Here is a 23,077-nt window from a genome sequence, read left to right as displayed (position 1 = left end):
TATACCCATGTCTGTATGTAGAGGTGGTACAGGGAGAGGGAAAACAGAAAAGGAGAAAGAAACAGTATATTAAACCCTTTGCCTACAATGGGGAGAAAGATTCATTTGATAAAAATCAAACGATTATGGCAAAAGTGAAAAGTAAACACTAAAAGAAATAAAGAAAAGAGATATCTATGTGTACGTACCATCCAATACATGGGAGATCTAAGTACAGAAAATCCCCAACTCACATAGAGAGGGAAAGCAAAGGAAATACTATTAAAAGTACAGAATATCAGGCAGCCCAGTTGGCTCAGTGGCTCAGCACCGCCTTCAGCCCAGGGCATGATCCTGAAGACCCAGGATCAAGTCCCACATCGGGCTCCCTGCAGGGATCCTGCTTTTCCCTCTGCCCGTGTCTCTGCCTCTCTCTCTCTTTCTCTCTCTCTCTCTCTCTCTCTCTGTGTCTCTCATGAATAAATGAATAAAATCTTAAAAAAAAAAGTACAGAATATCATAGCGGATGAAAAATGACCAAATATATGGATTGTAACAATTGTAAAAAGTCGAGTAAAGGGAAATGATCTTCAAAATGGGCTGAAAAATTCAAATTGTTTACAAGAGATACACCCAAAATGACATTGCAGATTAAAGAACACAGAGACAACAGCATACCATTAATAGCAAACTGTATTCAAAGCAAATAAGACAAAAAGCAAAGAAATATTAAATGAGAACATAAAAAGGTCATTTTATATTGATTTATATTGATATTGAATTTTTTAAACTTACCAAAAGAATAAAATATCATAAACATACAGTGACTATATAGAACCAAACTATATTAACCAAAATGCTTAGTTATTCAACAAAAAAAAATGACAGAAAAAATATAGTAATAAAAGACTAACAGTCCACTCCTGAGCTACAACAGATTAATAGGGGAAAATATCAAAAAGAATGCAGAAGTTCTAAAATCATAATTTAGGTTTGACCTTAATTCTTGGAATATCTACAAATTTTATGCGTACTATTAAGCCACAAAGGAAATCCTTAAAAATACAACATAGCAAAAAGTGTACATTTAGGCTCACGTTCCCTTTCTACAAAGCACACAAAAAGAGAAATGACAGAAAGCACAAGTTGAACTTAAAAAAAAAAAAAAAAAACAAGATCACTCTGAAATATGAAAACTCTCCTAATAAATTTGTCTTCAATAATAACCTTCCATCGATGACTTTCAATTGTTCCATATTTTTAAAAAGGTATTTCAACTGAAAGCTCTAAGATTTTAGAGCCATTCCTCCCCCTGACATGCACAAATCACAATGATTTTTATATATCTACCAAGCATATACCATATAATCAGCTTTCTGGCTGATTATTCAGTGTGATATGCAAAAGTAGAAAGGATCTCTAACATTAAAGGACAGTATGTTTGAGTTGAGGAGTCAGAAAAATTCAACAGCAATCACCAACATAATATAAATACAGAAATTCAGAGAAAAAGGAGACCAGAGCAGAGAGGGAAGGCTTATTTATGTGACTTGAGTTAGGACTCAGATAAAAGAAATTGGAAAATCCAGAGATAAATAGGGAAACCATTCTGGTCAAGAACACTACATTGATGAAGTTAAAGAATGAAATGGTTAAATATTGACAATTACAATAAGTTACTAAAGGTAAAGTAGATACAGCCTAGGAAGAAAAACACTGAAGTACCAGACCAAATTGTTTATCCTAAAAAAAACAAGCTGCAATAAGATTTTAAAGCACAACGGCTGTGGTTGCCAGCTAAAGTTTTGAAAGGTCCTCATCCCTTTGAACATCCATTCAAATAGACTCCCACTTTGAGGTATATTTCATATCTCTAGAGAGAATAACATTACCGATAAATGATGATTTTTATTGGCCATTTGAAAAACTAACCACAGCAGAGGTAAGATACTGGCCAGGCTTCCACAGCTACTTTGTGTAATGAGAAGAAAACAGTAATAGCTGAGAATTTAAAGAATATTATCACATTCATGCTCTTCCTATTCTTAAATTATGAACTATATACTTATTTCACATTCCCATAGTCCAACCCACAAAACTTAAAATAATTAAAAGTACTCTCTCTAATCAAGAATGCTGTTTACCCTGAACAGAAAGAAGGAAACACAGATTTAAAATTGGTTTATAATAAACAAGGTAGAGGACTTGGACTGCCAAGTAAATGGGAGTGGGAGGAAATAAAGCATCTTAGTTTCTGAGCAAACTGCTGTTTTTAAGTATAATTGCATCAACTTGATCCAAATGCAGTATTTTTTATTCATTGAAAAGAAACATATTAAAATAGCAGTGATTTCCTCTACAAATAAACACATTCAGCCAAGGAAGCTTCCACCAAAATAACTTAACTCTAAAGGTAATAAAAAGCGGAAGCAAAATTATTTCACTGCTTCTAATTTCAAATTATAACTTCTAAATATAAATACACTATACCTAAATCAGTAATAATCTTTTTTTTTTTTTAGTTCATGAGAGACCAGAAAGAGAGGCAGAGACACTGGCAGAGGGAGAAGCAGGTTCCCTTTGCGGGACTCAATCCCAGGACCCTAGGATCATGACCGGAGCCAAAGGCAGACATTCAACCACTGACTTACCCAAGTGCCCCCAGTAATAATCACTTTTAAAATTCTAATAAAAATTACAATGAAATTATTTCAGTCTAACTTTATACTTTTATATGCTAATATACATAAAAAAGAAAAATATTCCATGAGTAATTAAGTTATTGCTATATATTAACTGTGGAAATCATTAATAGCAATATTCACATCTAATTGTTTATAATTATGACCTTAAAGAAGCTATGAGAAGAAATAGGAAGTTTCATTCACAAATACCTACGTTTAGAGGTGAGAGACTACTTCTGAATACAAGCATCTTGATGCATACTACATGGAAATTTGTTTTCTTACCCCTAATAATTTCACTTATTTCTGGATCCTTACTTTATAAGATGCATCTGGACTGAAATCATAAATTAACCATAAAAAAATAATAAAAAAATAATAAAATAAAAAGAAAAATTAATTAATTAATTAATTAACCATAAATATCTGCTCAGAAACTGTATCTTTAAGCTTCTCTGAGTACAGTGACTCTTGAAATACATATGTCCCATGTAAATAATATATGTGCAAAATAAGTATTTTGACTAAATTGTCTCAAAAAGGTCTTTCTATCCATGACTCTCCTCTGCCCCACATACATACAAAAACCACAATGACCTTTTAGTACTTAAACCTGAGGGGCATGGGGACATCAAGCCAAAATGGGCCAAACACCCACCAGTGTGGATCTGTCTTCTTGCACCTGAGCTGTCACTTGGGAGGCCAAAGAGAACAGCTCTTAGATAGATATATGGACTACTTCAAGAATTCCTTTCCCAGAAGAGAAATACTTGACACTGCCCTGCTGGCAAGATGTTTTTCCTGTTCTAAATACTTCTAAGTAAATCTGGTTTAAAATGTCTGGTGTCTAGGTGTTTGGTTGAACTTAAAAAGACAATCTGGTAGATGTGGTGGTAAAAGCCAATCTCAATTTTAAATTTTTCATCGGATACAAAATAACTATAATTTGTTAAGTGCTTAGCAATTATATGATCGTATTTTCTCATAAAACATTAAAAAGCAACTTCTTTTTAAAATATTCAATGTTTTCAAAACAGGGTTTCCATTTTTCTAATATTCAAGCTTTAGATTAATCATTAATGCAAATATGAATACCTTTCATTGAGCTTCAACAATATTACATATCCAATCTCTTAATTTGGGGAAATTAGTCAGATACTACAAGTGCCATTGAAGAATTCTACATATCGTTTTTAAATTTCAATAAAATGATCTAAATAAGCAGAACTGACTAGATCTAGGGAATCTATAAAGCTTTATAGGAAGTCGTGTTTCTAGAGGCATCTGGCTAGCTCAGCCAATGGAGCATGTGACTCCTGGTCTGAGGATTGTGAGTTCAAGCCCCATGTTGTGTGCTGCAATTACTTAAAAATAAATTCTCTTTAAAAAAAAAGAAAGAAAGAAAGTTGTGTTTTTATATTTTAACTGGGATTTTCAATTCCTAAACATAATCTGAGATGCTAAAGGTTTGCAGGATCTTGCCTTCTATACTGACGACCTAGAAAAAATACTAGGTATGACTCATTTCTCTTATTTTTGATAAATTTTATAAATTTAAGGTATGGATTTTATCTTCAATTTAAATCCAAATTATCTTTATGTAAAATCTAAACTGTTTTAAATACATAATCATTAGCAATTCTGCACTACATGATATAAAGTTTAACAAGTTTTGATGTGTAATATTCTCAGTCTAACAATGAGTGATCTCTAAACGGGACCCATCAAATGCTTGAAGAAATCCTTTCCTATTTTAAAGAAAATAATCTATCAGGTAAGCCATTTTCTTTAAATCTTTTGGTTTTATTTTTAAATCTTTCATTGACAAAGGATATCTTACTAGAGATAGTAAATGAAAATGACTAAGGGGATTAGGAGTGCACTTGTCATGATGAGCACTGGGTGATGTATGGAATTATTGAATCAATACACTATACACCTGGGGATCCCTGGGTGGCTCAGAGGTTTAGTGCCTGCCTTTGGTCCAGGGCATGATCCCAGAGTCCAAGGATCAAGTCCCGCGTCGGGCTCCCTGCGTGGAGCCTGCTTCTCCCTCTGCCTGTCTCTCTGCCTCTCTCTCTCTATCATGAATAAATAAATAAAATATTTTTTAAAAGTACACTATAAACCTAAAACTAATATAACACTGTATGTTAACGATCTAAGAATTAAAATAAGATAAAAATGATTGATGAAGCCTAAGTAAGGTTTTTTTAATGTCCTTTTCCAATAAAAGTTATATTTTAAGTTACTTCCATTGTTGACATTCATACTACAATGTCACTTGTCATTCCTAGTAAAATCACTTGCAAATGTTTCATAAAACTTCTACAGAATTCCTAGACTAAGATCCTAAAAAAAGTTAAATCACTTACTGTAAACAGCCCACTCTTACTGCTACCGGAATGTGGGGAAGCTGAGTGGCCCACTTCAGTGTCACATCCTGATAAATATGCAACATGTTATTATGGTTTCCAATCAAAGTATTCATTGTTCCTTCAGAAACTGTATTTTGAATATAGAAAAAAGAATAAGAATAAAACAGTTATTTGCAACATTACATTATATCATTTTTAGGGGATTTATGATACAAATTAATTCTAATGTCTTGATATAAAAGCATAAAGTAATAAAATATTTAAGTAATAAAATAGTATTTTTCAAATTCATGTACCAATACAAAAATTTTTTTAAATAATTTTACAGACTTGGGAAATAAGTAGATAGTAGCCAACATTTTTGCATTTTATCTAGAAATCATTAACTTCATTAATATTTAACACAATTAGCTAATGATTTTTACTGGGCACTTGAGATAGATAAGTCATTCTATTAGACATTACTATGCTCCATTCTATTTATAAAAGAATCTGATGTTTCTTTTGCAAACATCTTGAATTGCCACATTTTAGAAAGCATAAATGTATGTATATCTGAGGCCAATTCTCCAAGACATTCTTCTGTGCAAAGTAAAATGACTGACAAATCCAAATGTGTGCTTTATATCAAACTTCTATTCAAACCTTAAAAGTTAAAATTTCCATTACATGCTCCGTATAAAACTATTTTCCTAGATGTTTAAAATATATGTGTGTGAATTTGGCTTTTCCTAATGTATATAACATAGCCTTGACATATGGAAAAGATAAAAGAAAAATCCTTCTACACACCTGAGCAATAAGGGAGAAAACAACTTGGGCTACAATCAAGTTTCTTCATGAATCGAATCTGTCCATTATCCTTAAGGCAAAAAAAGTTTCTTTCACCAAGAACAAAAACAGAAGATGCTAACTGATTGAAAGAGACAATACATATATCAAGGGCTTGCTCTCCAATATTTAGAGTCCAGTCCACCTACAAAGGAAAACCTACAATCAATTTAGTTGCTAAAAACAAAGTATTTCAGTCACTTTCATATCAATACAATTAAGAAATTGCTTTACAACAAAACAGACATAAAGACTGGCTAGTATTCATTCTCTTTTTTTGTGTGTGTGATGACCATATTTCTGTTATTTTCTACACTCTAGTAGTGTTTTGTCCCATCTTTTACCAGATGATATAAACTCTTCAGTGGTTCAAAAATACTCATAAATTTGGGGAATGAGTCAGGAAAAAAGAATAACCATATAAATTTAGCCAAGGAGATATAAGACTTGTCCAATAAAAACTATAAAACATCAATAAAAAAAATTGAAAAACACTAAGAAATGGAAATCTATGCCATGTACATTAATTAGAAGAATTACTATAATTAAAATGACCATACTACCCAAAGCAATCTACAGATTCAAATCCCTATCAGAATTCCAATGGGATTTCTCAAAGAATATTTTAAAAATCCTAAAATTCACATAGAACCACAACAGACTCCAAATAGTCAAAGCAATCTTGAGCAAAAAGTACAAAGCTGGAGGCATAAAGCTACATGATTTTTTTAAAGGATTTTATTTACTTATTTGAGAGACAAAGAGATATCACAAGAGAGAGCACGAACAAGGATGAGAGGGAGAAGCAAGCTCCCTGTAAGCAGGGAGCCCAACACGGGCTCGATCCCAGGACCCTGAGATCATGACATGAGCCAAAGGCAGATGTTTAACTGACTGAGCCACCCAGGTGCCCCGAATTACATGATTTTTAAAATACACTACAAAGCTATATTTGGCAAAAACAGTATAGTGCTGGCATTAAACAAACAAACAAGCAAACATCTAGACTAATAAAACAGAAAAGAGCCCAGAAATAAATCCATTTATAGTCAACTGATCTTCAACAAAGGTATCAATAACATACAATAGACAGTCTCTTTAATAAACAGTGATGGGAAAACTTGACATCCACATGCAGAGGAATGAAACTGGACCCCTGTCTCACACCATATGAAAAAATCAACTCAAAATGGATTAAAGACTTAAGCATAAGACGTGAATATGTAAAACTATTAGGAAAAAACATAAGGAAAAGCTTTTTGTCATTGGTTTGGGCAATGATTTTTTGGATATGACCTCAATACCACAGGCAACAAAAGTAAAAATAGACAAAAGGGACTGCATCAACCAAAAAAACTCCTGGACAGCAAAGGAAACAATTAACAGAGTAAAGAGAAAACCTATGGAATGGGAGAAATTATTTGCAAACCATCTATCCAATAAGGGGTTAATACTCAAAAATACATAAGGAACTAGACAACTCAATAGCAAGAAAACAAATATTTAAATATAAGCAAAAGACTTGAACAATATTTCTCAAAAGAAGATAAACAAATGGCCAAAAGTATATGAAAAAAATGCTCAACATCACTAAATAATTAGAGAATGCGAATCAAAACCACAATAAGATATCACTTAACACTTGTTACAATGGCTATTATTAAAAAGACAAGAGATAACAAGTGTTGGGATGCCTGGGTGGCTCAGCAGGTGAGTGTCTGCCTTCAGCTCAGGGCGTGATCCTGGGGTCTAGGGATGGTGTCCCACATCGGGCTCCCTACGAGAAGCCTACTTCACCCTCTGCCTATGTCGCTGCCTTCTCAATCTCTCTCTCTCTCTCTCTCTCTCATGAATAAATAAATAAAATCGTTAAAAAAAAAAAAGAAGAGATAACAAATGTTGGCAAGGATGTAGAGAAAGGGAAGTCTTGTGCACTGTTGGTGGGAATGCAAATTGATACAGACACTATAGAAAATAGTAGGAGAGTTTCTCAAAAAATTAAAAATAGAATGACCATATGACCCAGCAATCCTACTCTGGGCATATATTCAAAGGAAATGAAAACAAGGTATCAAAGAGACATCTACATTCCTATTTTCACTGCAGCATTATTTGCAACAGCCAAGATATGGAATCAACCAAAATGTCCACTGATGGATAAATTAATAAAGAAACTGTGTAACATATGATATATAATGTATATACTATATAATGTGTATAAAACAATGGAATGTTACTCAGCCTTTAAAAAGATGGAAATCCTGCCATTTGTGACAACACAGGTGAACTTGGAGGGCATTACACTAAGTTAAATAAGCCAGGCACAGAAAAACAAGTACTGTATGATCTCACTTATACATGGAATCTAAAAAAGGTAAACTTATATAAGCAGAGTGGAATGGTGGTTGCCAAAGTCTGGAGGAAGAGGGAAATGAGAAGATGCTGGCCAAAGGGTACAAAATTTCAGTAACACAGAATGAATAAATTCTGGAGACTTAATGTTCAGTCTGGTGACCACAGTTATAATATTGTACTGTATCATACATATACTTGAAATTTGTTAAGATAGATCTTAAATGCTCTTACCATAAAAAAGATAACTATGTGAGGTGACAGATGTGTTTATCAGCTTAATTATGGTAATCATTTCACAATGTATATATACATATATATCAAAAGATGTAGTTTACCATAAATTTTTACAACTTTTATTTGTTAATTATATTTCAATAAACTTGCAGGGGAAAAAAAAAGACAGGTAGAGAATTTGATGAGAGAATACCTATGCAAAGTGAGCTGCCTATACAAAGATCCTATGAAAGAAAAGGAGGGACCATGGCTTGTTTAAAAAAAAAAAAAAATACACGTAAAAAAGTTATCTGCTTCACTGAAAAATCTCCATAAGAAAAATTTCCAGGGATCCCTGGGTGGCTCAGTGGTTTAGCGCCTGCCTTTGGCCCAGGGCATGATCCTGGAGTCCCGGGATCAAGTCCCACATCGGGCTCCCTGCATGGAGTCTGCTTCTCCCTCTGCCTGTGTCTTTGCCTCTCTTTGTGTCTCTCATGAATAAATAAATAAAATCTTAAAAAAAAAAAAAGAAAAATTTCCATATTGTGTTTACTTTGCAAATAAAATGTAATAATCAGTAAAACCTAACCAATATTGTAACTATAATGTTTTAATATAAAGAAAATTTTAAAATATATCAATATGTATGTACAGAGCAGTCATCAAGATGTCCCAGTAACATAGACAATATCCTCTACACGTCAAGAGCTACTCCAGGGTAACTCCATATCTCTGGAATATGGGGAGTGTTTAAAAAATGCTTCTTAAAATAATGAAGAACTGAATGTAATGAACATGCTTTTCAGAATTCAGCCCCCAATTAATATTTTTAAATTTTAAAAAAACATAAGAGTAAAGACATAAGTTGACATATACTGACATATACTGTACATGGCAACCACAGTAAGATAGCTACATAAAAGCATCTGGACAAAGAGGAAATAACACTGCCCTCAAAATTAGGCTATAATCAACAAATAATGGAACAAAGAAGAGATATGAAAACTCACATTAAAGATACAGACAAATTTCTGCCCACCAAGATATGACTTAGATATTTATCTACCTACTTCAGGCATTAAAATATCTTAAGAAGGTATGAAATTCAAATGGGGCTGGACAAAAGGACAAATATTACTGGTATATATAAAAACAACCTGAGGGAGGGAGCCAGAACAGTGATTATAGGTGAATGTATCAGATTATCTTAATCTGAATCAGGATTCAACACCAAGAAATTACTCAATTATCATTAAGTTCAAGTGTAGCTTAACTATATGAAAAGATTCCACTGTACACAAAACATAAATGTCAGTCCTGTGGGTCACATTTCTCGTTACATTTTAATAGGCTAGCATTCTAGCATTAAATATCACTGTTAGGGCACCTGGGTGGCTCATTTGGTTAAGTTTCCGACTCTTGATTTTAGCCCAAATCATGATCTCAGGATCATGAGATCGAGCCCCCCATTAGGGTCCATTCTGGGAGTGGAGTCTACTTAAGATCCTCTCTCTCCCTCTCCTTCTGCCCCTCACCCCCCTTCTCTCTCTCTCTCTCTCTCTCTCTCTCTCTCTCTCTCTCTCCTTAAAAAGAAAAAGAAAAAAAAAGAAAACATATCATTGTCTATAACTTGGGCTGATTATGTCCTAATTCTGAGAGATGAGGTTTCATTCAGAATGGATAGGCAAATCAAGTTTCTGAGGCTGCAGGCTGAGATCCAGCCAGTAAATATTTTTAATTCACTAGGTACTGAGTGCCACTCTCTGTGACCTCCCCTTAGGGAAATATACCACATTCTAAATTAACAAGTCTCAAAAAACACAGAAGCTTATTAAGAATAATACTTTTAAAATTCTCCCACTTCCAGCCAAGATAGAGTAATAGGAAAAAGACTTTACCATCCCACCTGAAACAATATAATAGGGACAAAATATATGAAACAACAGTTTACAAGGCACTGAGTATCAGAAAACAAAGGATAGCAATCCCTTGAAAACAAAACAAATAAGGTGAAGTGGTATGACTGCTCCATCCGTGAGAGAGTTTTCAGGCCATGGCACAGGAAGGAGGAACCCAAGCAAAGGCCCAGCAACTCCCTGAATTGAGGAAATGAACGCTGGGAGTTCAGAGAAAACAAAGCAAGACAGCATGCCAAAAGGGAAGGAGTGACACAGGGACAGAACTTTGACATCTGTAAGGAATCCCCTCAAATATTCATCTGAGTACTTATCAGCACATTCATGTAAGGAAACTAGCCAAAGCCAGCAAAAGAACCACCCAAAAGGATTAGAGTTAACAGTGCCCAGCATTCATATCACCTGGAATACTGCCTGTGCCTGCCAGCAAGATTGGAACACCTCATAATTCAAAGGGAACTGAGAAAGCACTCAGAAGGGTCTTGTCCCAGGAGTGGGGAATAAGCAGCCTCAGGATGAGTGCCACTCAGGTCCCAGGTAACAACCCAAAAGGATCAAACTGTTCAAGTATTAAAAAAAAAAAAAAAAAAAAAACTGTTCAAGTATCCAGGTCTAAGCTCAAAAACAGTTATAGGAATACAAAAATATCTGCCACCCAGAAATAAAATGACTATATCTGGCATCTAATAAAAAAAATCACCAAACGTGTAAAGAAATAAGAAAATATGATTCACCAAGAAGATAGATAAATCAACTGAAACTGACTCAAAACTGATACAAGTGTTAGAATTAGAAAACAAGGACATTAAAAAAACTACTGTAATTGTATCCTATATCTTCAAAAAGTTAAGTAGAGATATGGAAGATATAACAAAAAAAGAAGCTAAATTGCACTTCTAAAGATGAAAACCATGAGAATTAACACCAGATTAGACAAAATAGAAAAAAGGATTAGTAATCTTGAAAACACAGAAATTATCCAAAACAAAATAGAAAAAAAATCTTAATGAAAATAAAATCTGTGAGTTGTGGGAGAACTTCAAGTTGCCTAATGTATGTATAACTGGAGTCCCCAGAGAAAAGGAGAAAGAAGAAGGAATTAAAAAAGGCTAAAGAATTAAGAGTCAAATTTTTTCTAATTTTCATGAAAACTATAAATACACAGATGCAAGAAGCTCAACAAACCTTAAGCATAAAACAAAGGCACATCATAGTCTGCTTTAAAACAGTGGTAAGAGAAAAGCAGAACAGCAACCAGAGAAAAAAGATATTATGAAGAAATAAAGATAAGAATGCAGGCAGATTTCTCATGAGAAAGAATGGAAGCACAAAGAGAGTGGAGCAAACTCTTAAAATACCAGAGGAGAAAATCTGTCAAACTAAAATCTTATACCCAAAAAATATATTTTCAAACTCAAAGGCAAAAAATACTTTTTGAGACATAGAAAAACTGAAAGAATTCATCACCAGTGGACCCACACTGAAAGAAATGTGAAAGCAAGTCCTTCAGGAGGGAGAAAAATGACACCATATGAAAATATGGCCAACACAAATTAATGAAGAGTACCAGAAATGGTAAATATATGGGTAAACTATGCTATTTTTCTTATAATTTCAATCACATTAAAGGATACCATTTTTTAAAAAGTAGTAACAATGTAATATGGAGTGTATATAAAAGTATAGCATATGACAATAGCACAAAGGCTGAGAAACAGAAGTATGGTCTTACATGTGAAATAGTATATCACTGAGAGTAGATCATAAGTTAAATACTGCAAACTCTAAAGCACCTCCTAAAATAACAAAGAGTTATGGCTAATAAGTCAACAAAAATAAAGTGTAACCATGCAAAATACTCAATAACTACAAAAGAAAGCTTTCAGAAAAACAGGAAAATGAAACAAAGAACAGATGGGACAAATAGAAAACAAATGGCCAAGTGACAAACTTAAACCTATCCATATCAATAATCACATGAAATGTAAATGGTCTAAAAAACAAATTAGAAGACAGAGCGTATCATATTAAACAAAAAAAGCAAGACCCAACTATGGGCCGCTTACAAGAAATGCATTTTCACTACAAAGACATAAATTGGATAAAAGTAAAAATATGGAAACAGATATATCAGAATAACACTAATCAAAAGAATAATGTTACCAGAGCAAAAAGATAAAGAGGGTAATTTGATAATGAAAAGAGGATATGTTCATCATGAGAGATAACAATCTCAATGTTTATATATCTACTAAAAGAATTTCAAAATACATGAAGAAAAAATTTGACAAAATTTCAAGGAGAAACAGACAATACACAATTACAGTCAGGTTTCAATATCCCTCCCTGAATAAATGACAGAAATCAGTAAAAAAACAAACAAAAAAAAACTAATAAGGATATAGAAGATTTGAACAACACTATCATCCAATGTAACGGACATATATAGAACACCCAAGAACAGCTAAAACAAAAAAATGGACATTTTTTTTCAGTGCTCAGTGAAGATTTACCATGATAGACCATATTCTAGGCCATAAAACAAATCTCAATGAATCTGAAAGAATTCAAAGTCATGCAAAGTATCTCTCTGACCACAAATGAATTAAATTAGAAATCAACAAATAGTTAAGAGGTCACTGGGAGCAACATAGCCAGCTTTTAACTGCCTTCCCACAGCTACCTTATTAAAAGCATTTCACTAGATAAATTTTGTTTCTCTGCAATAGGCTTAATGTTCCATGGCATCATAGTCCTGCCAAGTGACTGTGGTGTAATAAAAGGAAGTTCTAATGCTATTTCTTACTCTATTTATTAATTAAAGGAGAATGGGAAAATTTCTCAACTGTAATTGCCTTCAGAATACATTCTCAGAGTAAGGCACAGAGTAGCATCAATAAACATGTACAATTAATGAGTAAAGGGTATTCCAGACAAATAAAAAATATATACAGGGACGCCTGGGTGGCTCAGCAGTTGAGCATCTGCCTTCGGCTCAGGGCATGATCCCAGATCTGGGGAATCAAGTCCCGCATTAGGCTCCCTACAAGAAGCCCACTTCTCCCTCTGTCTATGTCTCTGCTTCTCTCTGTGTGTCTCTCGTGAATAAATAAATAAAATCTTAAAAATATATATATGTACAAAAGCCTTAAATCAAGAACAGCTATGGGATATTTGGAACAATAAGAAGCCCAATGTGGCTGGAGTACAGAATATAAGGGACAAATGGAAGAAAACCACTATTGAGGAGGAGGTCAAGGACAATTTGACTACCATTATCAATGTCATCATCATCCGGACATTTTGCTAAGTGCTTTGTATATATTTTTTTTCAAAAAAATACATATATTTATATAAATAATATTATAAATACATGAATATATGTAAATATTATATATTTTATATTATTATATATACAAATAATATTATATATATATATATTTCTAATGGCAACACTGTAAAATAGATATTATCACCATTTTACAACTGAGAAAAACTGAGATTTAGCAAGGTTAACACATTTCCTCAAAATCAGTAGTAAGTATAGCTCTCCAAGATCTGACTTCAAGAAGCAGCTGGGTGGCTTAGTCAGTTAAGCATCTGACTCTTGGTTTCAGCTCAGGTCATGATCTCATGCATCCTGAGATCCAGCCCTATTATCAGGCTTTGCACCTGGCAGGGAGTCTGTTTGAGTTCTTCCCTCTGCCGCTATCCCTACCCGTACCCAAGCGTGCTTTCTGTCTCTCTCTTTCTCTAAAATAAATAAACAAATCTTTAGAAAAAAATCTGACTCCAAAGTCTATGCTTTAATTATTATCAATATGGTGCCTCCAAATTCCATGAAAAAGTATGTCATATTTGTATTTGTTGTGTTCTCTCCTTCACTTCTTACTATTATTGAGAAAATATGCTTTCATCTCATTTTTGGCTCTCTTCAAGTTAGCCTTCCTTCCTACCTTAATTTCTATATCCTGATACAAAACGTTGGTTTTCTCTATATTCTTACTTCCCTTGGTATTCCAAATTCCACATTATTTCTTCATGTGGTTTCTTTCATAGATGTCCATCTCAAATTCACTTTACTATTTTCATTAAAATTTTCAATTCCGTACAGCCCCGGTGGCTTAGAGGTTTAGTGCGGCCTTCAGCCCAGGGCATGATCCTGGAAACCCGGGATCGAGTCCCACATTGGGCTCCCTGCATGGAGCCTGCTTCTCCCTCTGCCTGTGTCTCTGCCTCTCTCTCTGCCTCTAATAAATAAATTAATTAATTTAAAAAAATGTCCTATGTTGTCTTCATGTAAAAGAATTTTTAAAAATAAAAAAATAAAAATAAAATTTTCAATTCCTTCTGTTTTTCTTCCTGTCTATGGAGACTCTCAGGATAAAGAGTTCACAACCATCAGCTATCCCCTAATTTTCATTAAACTGAGAATTTATCCTTTACAATTTTTCTTCAAACTATTTTTCAAGTTACCAAACTTCCACCTTTGTGACTGAGCCAATTTTTTCCTTTGTGGGCTATAAATTTTTATCATATATATATATATATATATACACACACACACACACATATATTCACAGGCCTTCTAAGTAACAATATTTTTGCCTATTAAAGGTTTTTTTTTTAATTTTTCTCTTTTTGCTATGCTGGTTTATAATCACTCTGTTAAAAGTGACTTCATTTGGACATTTATAATTCTAGTGGTGGAACTCTATAATCTGATAAATTATGACAGGACCAAGCATGTGTCTCCATTGTTCATTAATAGCCAACTAAATTTTTTGATAGAATCATAGAAAAGAAAAATAGCTAAAATAAATATTTTTTTAAAACTTTCTTCCCATGAATTTTTATTCTGAAAAAATAAACTGGTGATTAGATATGACATTACTCAAATTTTTATATCAAAAAAGGCCTTACAACAAGTCTTTTTCCAGAACCAAGTTTTTGTTGTTCAGTCTCCTGTCTTTTATCTGCATCCGTTGCAAAAGCAAGTACTTGGTACCTGTTTAGAAGATATGAATAATTATAAGTGATTTTATAGTTTAAAAGTGTGAATTATTTTAAACTTTAAAAGCACATAATCTATAAACTTTATGAATTATTTTTTTTCTTGTTTTAAAAACTGTAAAATTTAAAACTTATTATTGAATGACACTGTGACACAAAACCATGTAAAACTGTCATGATAAAGAAATTATAAAAAAAAATTTTTTTTTAATTTAAAAAATTAAAAAACAATTAAAAAAAGAAATTATAACCATGTCCTAAAATTCAATATTGGGAAAGTAGTTCTGCCAACTATCAAAGCATTTTCATTAGAATTTTAAATGACAAACAATAATACTCAAGAAAGATCCAGCACCAAAACACCACATAGAAAAAAAACAAATAATGCAAAGCAGCCAGATGTAGTAGAAGTTGTTAACAGATATTTTATGAAACCCAGACCAGAGCTTAATCCCCAGATAAGCCACTTACTAGTTGGCAAGTTAACCACTCTGCGCCTTATGTTCCCTATCTATAAAATGGGAATAATAATCTCTTAACTCAAACATGGTCAAAAGAATTTTAAAATAATTTAGTGCCTAGTACAGATCTGGTATATATTAGGTGCCCACGAGATCAACAAAAAGACAGAAACAGATTTACATATAAATAGAGATCAATCACCCAGTAGTTTATCTGGTATGTAATAAATTCTCAATAAGCAGCATTACTTATGACTTTCTATAAGTATTTGATAGCTTTTATTTCATTAGTAAACTTTAGCTTACATTATTCTTAAAAATAATTTACAAATATTATTCCATCTAAAAATGATTAACTTAGCCAATAAAATTTAAATTCTCTTATTTCCCATTAATTAATGGTATGTTGTTAAAGTAATAATCCTACTCTGAATGAAGAAACTTCAGACTCATAAATTCCTTTCTTTCCTATTGAATCAAAATTCTCGCATTGTTCTTCCATAGCTAAAAGGAAAATGAGTAGATATATTCAGACATCCCATAGTGCCTAGGAGAAAGATATCTGAAAATGTAAAAATCAGGGACCTGAATGAATAAAAGCAAAGTGGAATACCTAAATAAGCATTAAAATGTACACTGGTATTCAAATGTCATACACCAACTCAAGCTATCTCAACCAGGAATACTCTGTAAAAAAAAAAAAAAATATGTCTTTAATTGTGGTTGGATATAAAACGACTATGAATTAAGATGGATTTTGCAAGGTATTCATGAAAATCAGTCTTATGGTTAATCTGAAAGCTGAATATATATGAATTTCATCAATTCAATAAACATATAGTAGTGATCTACTACATCTAATATACCTAAGAGTATTCTGTGCTAATAATAGAAGGTATTATGCACATGGTACTAAGGGAATATGGTAGCAGAAATGAGTAATTGGGATGGAGGAAATATATATGTTTTAGTATAAAGTTCAAGAGGAGGAAGCCAGATTTTAAAGAATGAGTGAACACTCATCATGCTGGTAAAGAGGTAAAGACATTATGGCAAGGCCAAACAGCACATGAAAAGGCAAGTAGTAAAAAAAGACATGAAAGGCCACAACAGGAGTTTGAGAGAGATACATGGCAGGGAGGAATGAGTCATGGGAAAGGATACAATGTAGGAGGGTGAAGATACCAACCTTGTAAAACCATACTAGAGATTCCATGGGCAGCTGTAGCAAATGTCTCCATACCACTTGAGACTGACCTACAAAATCCCTAAGACTCCAACCGTGCCAAATAATTAGACCTCACATTCCAACCTCCAGATAGGATTGTTTTAGTCTTCCGAGTTCACAGTAACAGAAATAGGACGCACTGGTGACTAAAACATCAGCCCAGAGCTGGGCCTGCTATGGATCCAACCTCAGGCAATTAATTACATAGGTGGTTCATTTCCTGCACGCTCCAACCTACTAGAGGATGATATGGATATTAATGAGATTGTTGTAAAAATCCAAAGCTTCTGAGCTGTTTGAAGCTTCTTACAGAACTACAAAGCACTATTATTTCATCCAGGAATAAGTGAGCCCCTAAAGTGGCACTCATTAACATCAAAACAGCAGACAGAGACACAGCCAAAATCGACTCCTGATTTCCAAATCCAGACCATTCTCTTCCTGGAAGACAACTCAGAATAGTATTATATTACTAAATGTAACTGACAGTAAATTTAGATGATGACAAACTTACAATAGCATCTATTTTATAGTTCTTCCTTAAGCCCTCTTTACTGTTACCAATAATGTACACGGAAACCTATTTCTAAAACCAAACAATTCCAGGCAGACTTGGAAATTCTGAAATAAAGAAAACACTTGGTTTTTGTTTTTTTCTTACCACCCAAATGTTCAGTGATTAAGCTAAAGAATAAAATTCCTTGGGCAGCCCGGGTAGTTCAGCAGTTTGGCGCCGCCTTCGGCCCAGGGTGTGATCTTGGAGACCTGGATCAAGTCCCATGTCAGGTTCCCTGCATGGAGCCTGCCTCTCCCTCTGCCTGTGTCTGTGCCTCTCTCTCTGTGTGTCTCTCATGAATAAATAAATAAAATCTTAAAAAAAAAAAGTTAAAAAAAAAGAATAAAATTCCCTTGTTGAGACTGTTGAAAGAATAATCAGGCCCAGTGTAATAAGATTTCACAAAAGAGTGTGTCATATGTTTCTCAACAGAAGGGCACTAAGCACAAATACAGCAAGTCCAGGTGAATGGTAGCACTTTCTGACCCAAAAGCCACAAATGCTTAACAGGTCCTGTGGAACACCAATGACAAACTCAGCCATATAATTTAGTGCTCTTCCATATCACATCATAAAAACAGCAGCAAATAACTAAAATATGCATTGAGGTGTCACAGAGCACGAAACTAAACCCTCCGAAATCATTTATTTTAAAATGAAACAAAGCTGTCACCTCAAAGGTACCAGGAGATCTTGGAAACTTGATATTTAACCCAGAGAACTCTACTAAAAATGGAAGCTCCAGATACAGAGCATTACTATGTTCATTACAAGTAAAGCTAAAACATTCTTAGTAATGCCAGGAAGAATCCTTTTCATTGAAAGATGCCAGTAACAAAACAGCTTTTCTTACAAACTTTTCACTCCTTCATCAAGTTCTTGTTAAACATCTCCCTTTGGCAAGGTACAATGCTAGGCATTTCAGGAGATACAAATCCCTGCCATGAAGGATCAGTTACCCTTGTCAAGGAAAAAACAAGCAAATATATAATATCAGTTAAAGTATGACTAGTACCTGTAGAAAGAGCACAAAAACTACTCCATGAAATTAAGAAGGAGGAAGTGTTACTTACAGATAGGTCAGGAAGAGGAGCAGGGGAGCAGGGAGACTTCCAGACAAAAGTTTCATATACAGAAAAGAAATGAAAAACTTCAGATAGAGTATAGCATGAGCAAAAGAGGAGAGAGAGAGAGAAGCCCTAAACATATACGGAAAACAAATATTTCAATTTGGCCAGAGCCTAAGGTTGGTAAAGAACACAATATTCTTTTTAAAATATTGTCAATTAAACTCTACAAATAATTTAAAAATACATATTTAAAGTCCCTTATCTACTTAGCAATGCACTAGGTACATGCAGGGGTATGGGGGGGGTGGTGTGTAGCAAAGAGGAGAGAAAATAAAGCTCATGCCAGGTATATTTCTTCAGAGAGCCTCCCTCCACTGAACTCTTATTGAGAGGTCCCACCTGTAAGCCCCCTCAGTATCCTGTGCACAGCTCTCTCTAGAGCCTCTACCACAATGAAATGAAATAGCTGACTGACTTGCTATCTATCACCCTTACTTGCATACTGCTTGAGGACAGAGACAGCTCTTACTTGACTCTGTGTTTCCAGTACCTGACATGGTGTAAAATACGGAGAAGCCTCTCAAAAAAATATTTGCTGAATGAATAATTGAATAAACGAACCAACTTATTCAGTCAATGAACAGATGTTTAAGACAGACTCTGTTGTCAGGAATCTGATAACACAAGACATATTCTGAAATATTTCAGCAGAATACAAGAAGGCAATATGGGGGTGCCTGAGTAGCTCAGTGGTTAAGCGTCTGCTTTCAGCTCAGACGGGATCCCAGCATCCTGGGATCAAGTCCCGCATCAGGCTCCCCACAGGGAATCTGCTTTTGCCTCTGCCTAGTCTCTGCTTTTCTCTCTGTGTCTCTCATGAATAAATAAACAAAATCTTAAAAAAAAAAAGATGGCAATATATGATATTTGGCAAAAATCAGTGTCTTAAGCAATCAAATATCAAGGTGATAAAAAATCATAGGATGAATAACCAGGTAACTTTAAAAGTCCCTTCCAATTCTGAACATCCACATAAATAGAGGGAGAATAGGACTGGATCATAAGGATTCATACATCATACATCATTCATACATCAATGTATGAAGGTTTCGATTTTTTAATGGGCAAAAAAGTTATTCTGGCTTAAACAGGTTATTTTAAAAGGACAGATATGAAAAGGATTCTTCTTTTTTTTTTTTTTTTTTTAATTTTTTTTTTTTAATTTTTATTTATTTATGATAGTCACAGAGAGAGAGAGAGAGAGAGAGGCAGAGACACAGGCAGAGGGAGAAGCAGGCTCCATGCACCAGGAGCCCGATGTGGGATTCGATCCCGGATCTCCAGGATCGCGCCCTGGGCCAAAGGCAGGCGCCAAACCGCTGCGCCACCCAGGGATCCCGAGAAGGATTCTTCAAAGCTTAAGTCAGAAGTAAGAAAACCAGAAATCCAAGTGAGGAAATAAAGACCTGAATGCCAATGGAAATGGGAAGCAAAGGCTGAATACAAGGGAAAAAAGTAGGAAGCTTAGGATTTACTGACGAAATAACTCTGACAGGTGAAGGACAGAAAAAGAATAAAAAGCTAAAATCCAAAATCTGGACAAATACTGCTAAGAGAATGGTGGTACCTAAAGGTTGGTACCCTGCCATCACCCAAAAAAGGCAAATAGTTCTCTCACTTCAAAAGAAAAACAACAAAGTGTGTTGCTAAATTAGAATCACCTAGAGTGTGTGTCTGCAATGATGATTTTTGGGTCTTATCCCCAAACTTATTAAATCAAAATCTAGTGTACTGATAATTGGGAATCTGTAAATGTGCATTTTGTTACAGGCTGCCCAAGTGATCCTTATGCGCACTGAAGTTTGAGATCCACAGTCTTTGCTAGTTCCTATCTGAAAATAACTGAGCTTGTTTTAAAGTAATTAAATATCAATGCCAAAAATGAAAATAAATTATGTCTTAAAATCCTTTTCTATTAACTGATTACATCCTATTAACTGATTATAAATAGATGAAGCCTCAAAAGAACAAACCTATAGTTTTCATGCTTCCTCCAAACCTAAATTGCACCAGTGATTATCACTTAATCTATTAAACTTGAAAGTGTATATAAATGTAATATTCTATTTAACATTATAAGCCCCCTTAATTTTCATCATTTCATAATAATCACATATCCCGTGCATTTTTACTATTATAAAAGATCCACATAATGGATAAGGTGTGCATTTTTAGTCTGAGATGGAGATGGATTTAATAGATTGATATGTTGGTAAATTACCACAGTTCAAAGATGGTGAGTCTCTTTGAGATTAAATTTACACATTAAGGAAACCTACACATTATTTCCTCATCTAGTCACTCCTGGAGTTATTACCAAATTAATTCCCATGCACATATTTCAAAGAGTAAGTCATGGAGCATTCAAATCTTTGTATTGTGACCCAAGTGTAGCACTACCAGTATCCCTACTTGGCAGGAACTGGATGGAAAGCTGAAAAGCAGATCTCCCTCAATATTGCTTAATCTTTGGCAAGCTTGAATGAATTATACAGATATTTTTCTCAATCTCTCTAAATAAGTGTATTTTATTTCTTACCAGTAGCAATGCCACAACTCATTCATCTCCTTTGGAGAAGAGCCACAGGAGTTAAGGAATATGATATAATGATACATTACCTCTGTCACTTCTGCTTAGTCACAAACATTTGCTTATATTCAGGGTTTTGAATCTGAGCTATCTTTTCAATAATTCACAAAAGGCAGATTGCCACTTATGAAGGTGAAGGGAATACCACATTAACTTGCTATATGCACAATATTGAAACTTGAAGACAGAAATTTACAGCTGTTGCCTGATGAATTTATATTTTCTTCCTGCCTTGGAAAAAAAATCATGTGATCAAAAATAATATTGAAAAGCTATAATGAAGTGTTGGTCAGCTGCTTAAAGTTCTAAATGCTGCCATCCGTAAGATAACAACAATAAAGTTACTGAAGATACTGTAATCCCCCAAGTCTGTTTCTTTTCCCAGAATGAATTTGTACTTTCTTTTCCCATTCTCCCCTCTAACAAAAAAAACACACCTTCCAAAAAGTTCAAACTCTAATTTTTATTGAAATTTCACTGGTAGAAGAGAATAAAGTCTCTCTCAAACGCAATTCCCCAAAATCATAAGAATTTCTACCCAAAAAGTACAAATTGTTTTCATAGCATCATTTTCATACTTCATTTCTACTATGAATTGTTCTTTTTAAAACATTCATAATAACACTTGTATTTTTTGCAGTATTCTTCCTATGTCACATACTTTTTTATAAAATTATTTCATATATGCATCTTTTTATCGCTCTTTCCACTCATACTGTGCTTTATTATTTGTAATTCAGGGAACAGCTACAATAATTAATCAACATTTTCTATGGGTAGCAACTTGACATACATTCAATCTTTTTAACAAGTTTCTCAAAATAGCCATTATTCCCACAACAATATGGTCAATTAATCTTTGACAAAGCAGAAAAGAATATCCGACGGGAAAAAGTCTCTTCAACAAACGGTGTTGGGAAAACTGGACAGCAACATACAAAAGAAACTGGACCTCTTTCTTACATCATACACAAAAATAAATTAAAAATGGATTAATGACCTAAATGCGAGGCCTGAAACCATAAAAATCCCAGAAGAGAACACAGGCAGTAACACAAAGGCGGTAACCTCTTTAATACCAGCTGTAGGAACTTCTTTCTAGATATGTCTCCTAAGGCAAAGAAAACAAAAACAAACTACTAGGGCTACATCAAAATAAAAAGCTTCTGCACAGCAAAGGAAATGATCAACAAAACTAAAAGGCAACCTTTTAAGGGTATTTATGTTTTTGTTTTCCTTTTTTTTTTTCCTCTTTTTTTTTAAGAGAGAGAGTGAATGGGGAGGGGCAGAAGGAGAAGACATTTACAAATGCCATATCTGACAAAGGGTGAGTATCCAAAATATATAAAGAACTTAGAAAAAAAAGGAACTTATAAAACTCAACACCCCAAAAACAAATAATCCAATTATAAATAGGGCTGAATACATGAATAGACATTTCCCCAAAGAAGACATAGAGAGAGCCAACAGACACATTAATAGATGTTCATCACCACTTACCTCTTGGGAAATGCAAATCAAAACTACAATGAGATATCACCTCACACCTATCAGAATGGCAAAAATAAACAACACAAGAAACAACAGGTGTTGGCAAGGATGTGAAAAAAAAGGAACCCTCTCGCACTGTTGATGGAAATGCAAATTGGTGCAGCCACTGTGGAAAACAGTAAGGAGGTTCCTCAAAAAGTTAAAAAAAAAAGAAAGGAAGTTAAAAATAGAACTACCCTGAGGGCCTGGATG

At 34.0% G+C, this 23,077-nt stretch overlaps 1 protein-coding gene across 15 annotated transcripts in view; it reads right to left on the bottom strand.

Annotated features, from left to right (window-relative positions):
• The window catches only part of BBS9 (Bardet-Biedl syndrome 9), a 432,261-nt gene that overhangs the window by 304,216 nt on the left and 104,968 nt on the right, over positions 1 to 23,077 (bottom strand). For all 15 annotated transcript variants that reach the window (XR_005369689.1, XM_038557299.1, XM_038557303.1 and 12 more), the window contains 3 exons: positions 15,280 to 15,364; positions 5,834 to 6,017; positions 5,039 to 5,168 (listed from right to left, as the gene is read on the bottom strand). Coding sequence is in view for 14 of the 15 variants with exons in the window: in XM_038557299.1 (XP_038413227.1) it covers positions 5,039 to 5,168; positions 5,834 to 6,017; positions 15,280 to 15,364 (399 nt within the window). In the remaining variant the exon portion in view is untranslated. The remainder of the gene's footprint in view (positions 1 to 5,038; positions 5,169 to 5,833; positions 6,018 to 15,279; positions 15,365 to 23,077) is intronic.

Source organism: Canis lupus, chromosome 14, assembly GCF_011100685.1.
Source record: "Canis lupus familiaris isolate Mischka breed German Shepherd chromosome 14, alternate assembly UU_Cfam_GSD_1.0, whole genome shotgun sequence".
Lineage (NCBI taxonomy): Eukaryota > Metazoa > Chordata > Mammalia > Carnivora > Canidae > Canis > Canis lupus.
Note: the sequence above shows the minus strand (reverse complement) of the source record. Positions and strands in the feature narration are given on the sequence as shown.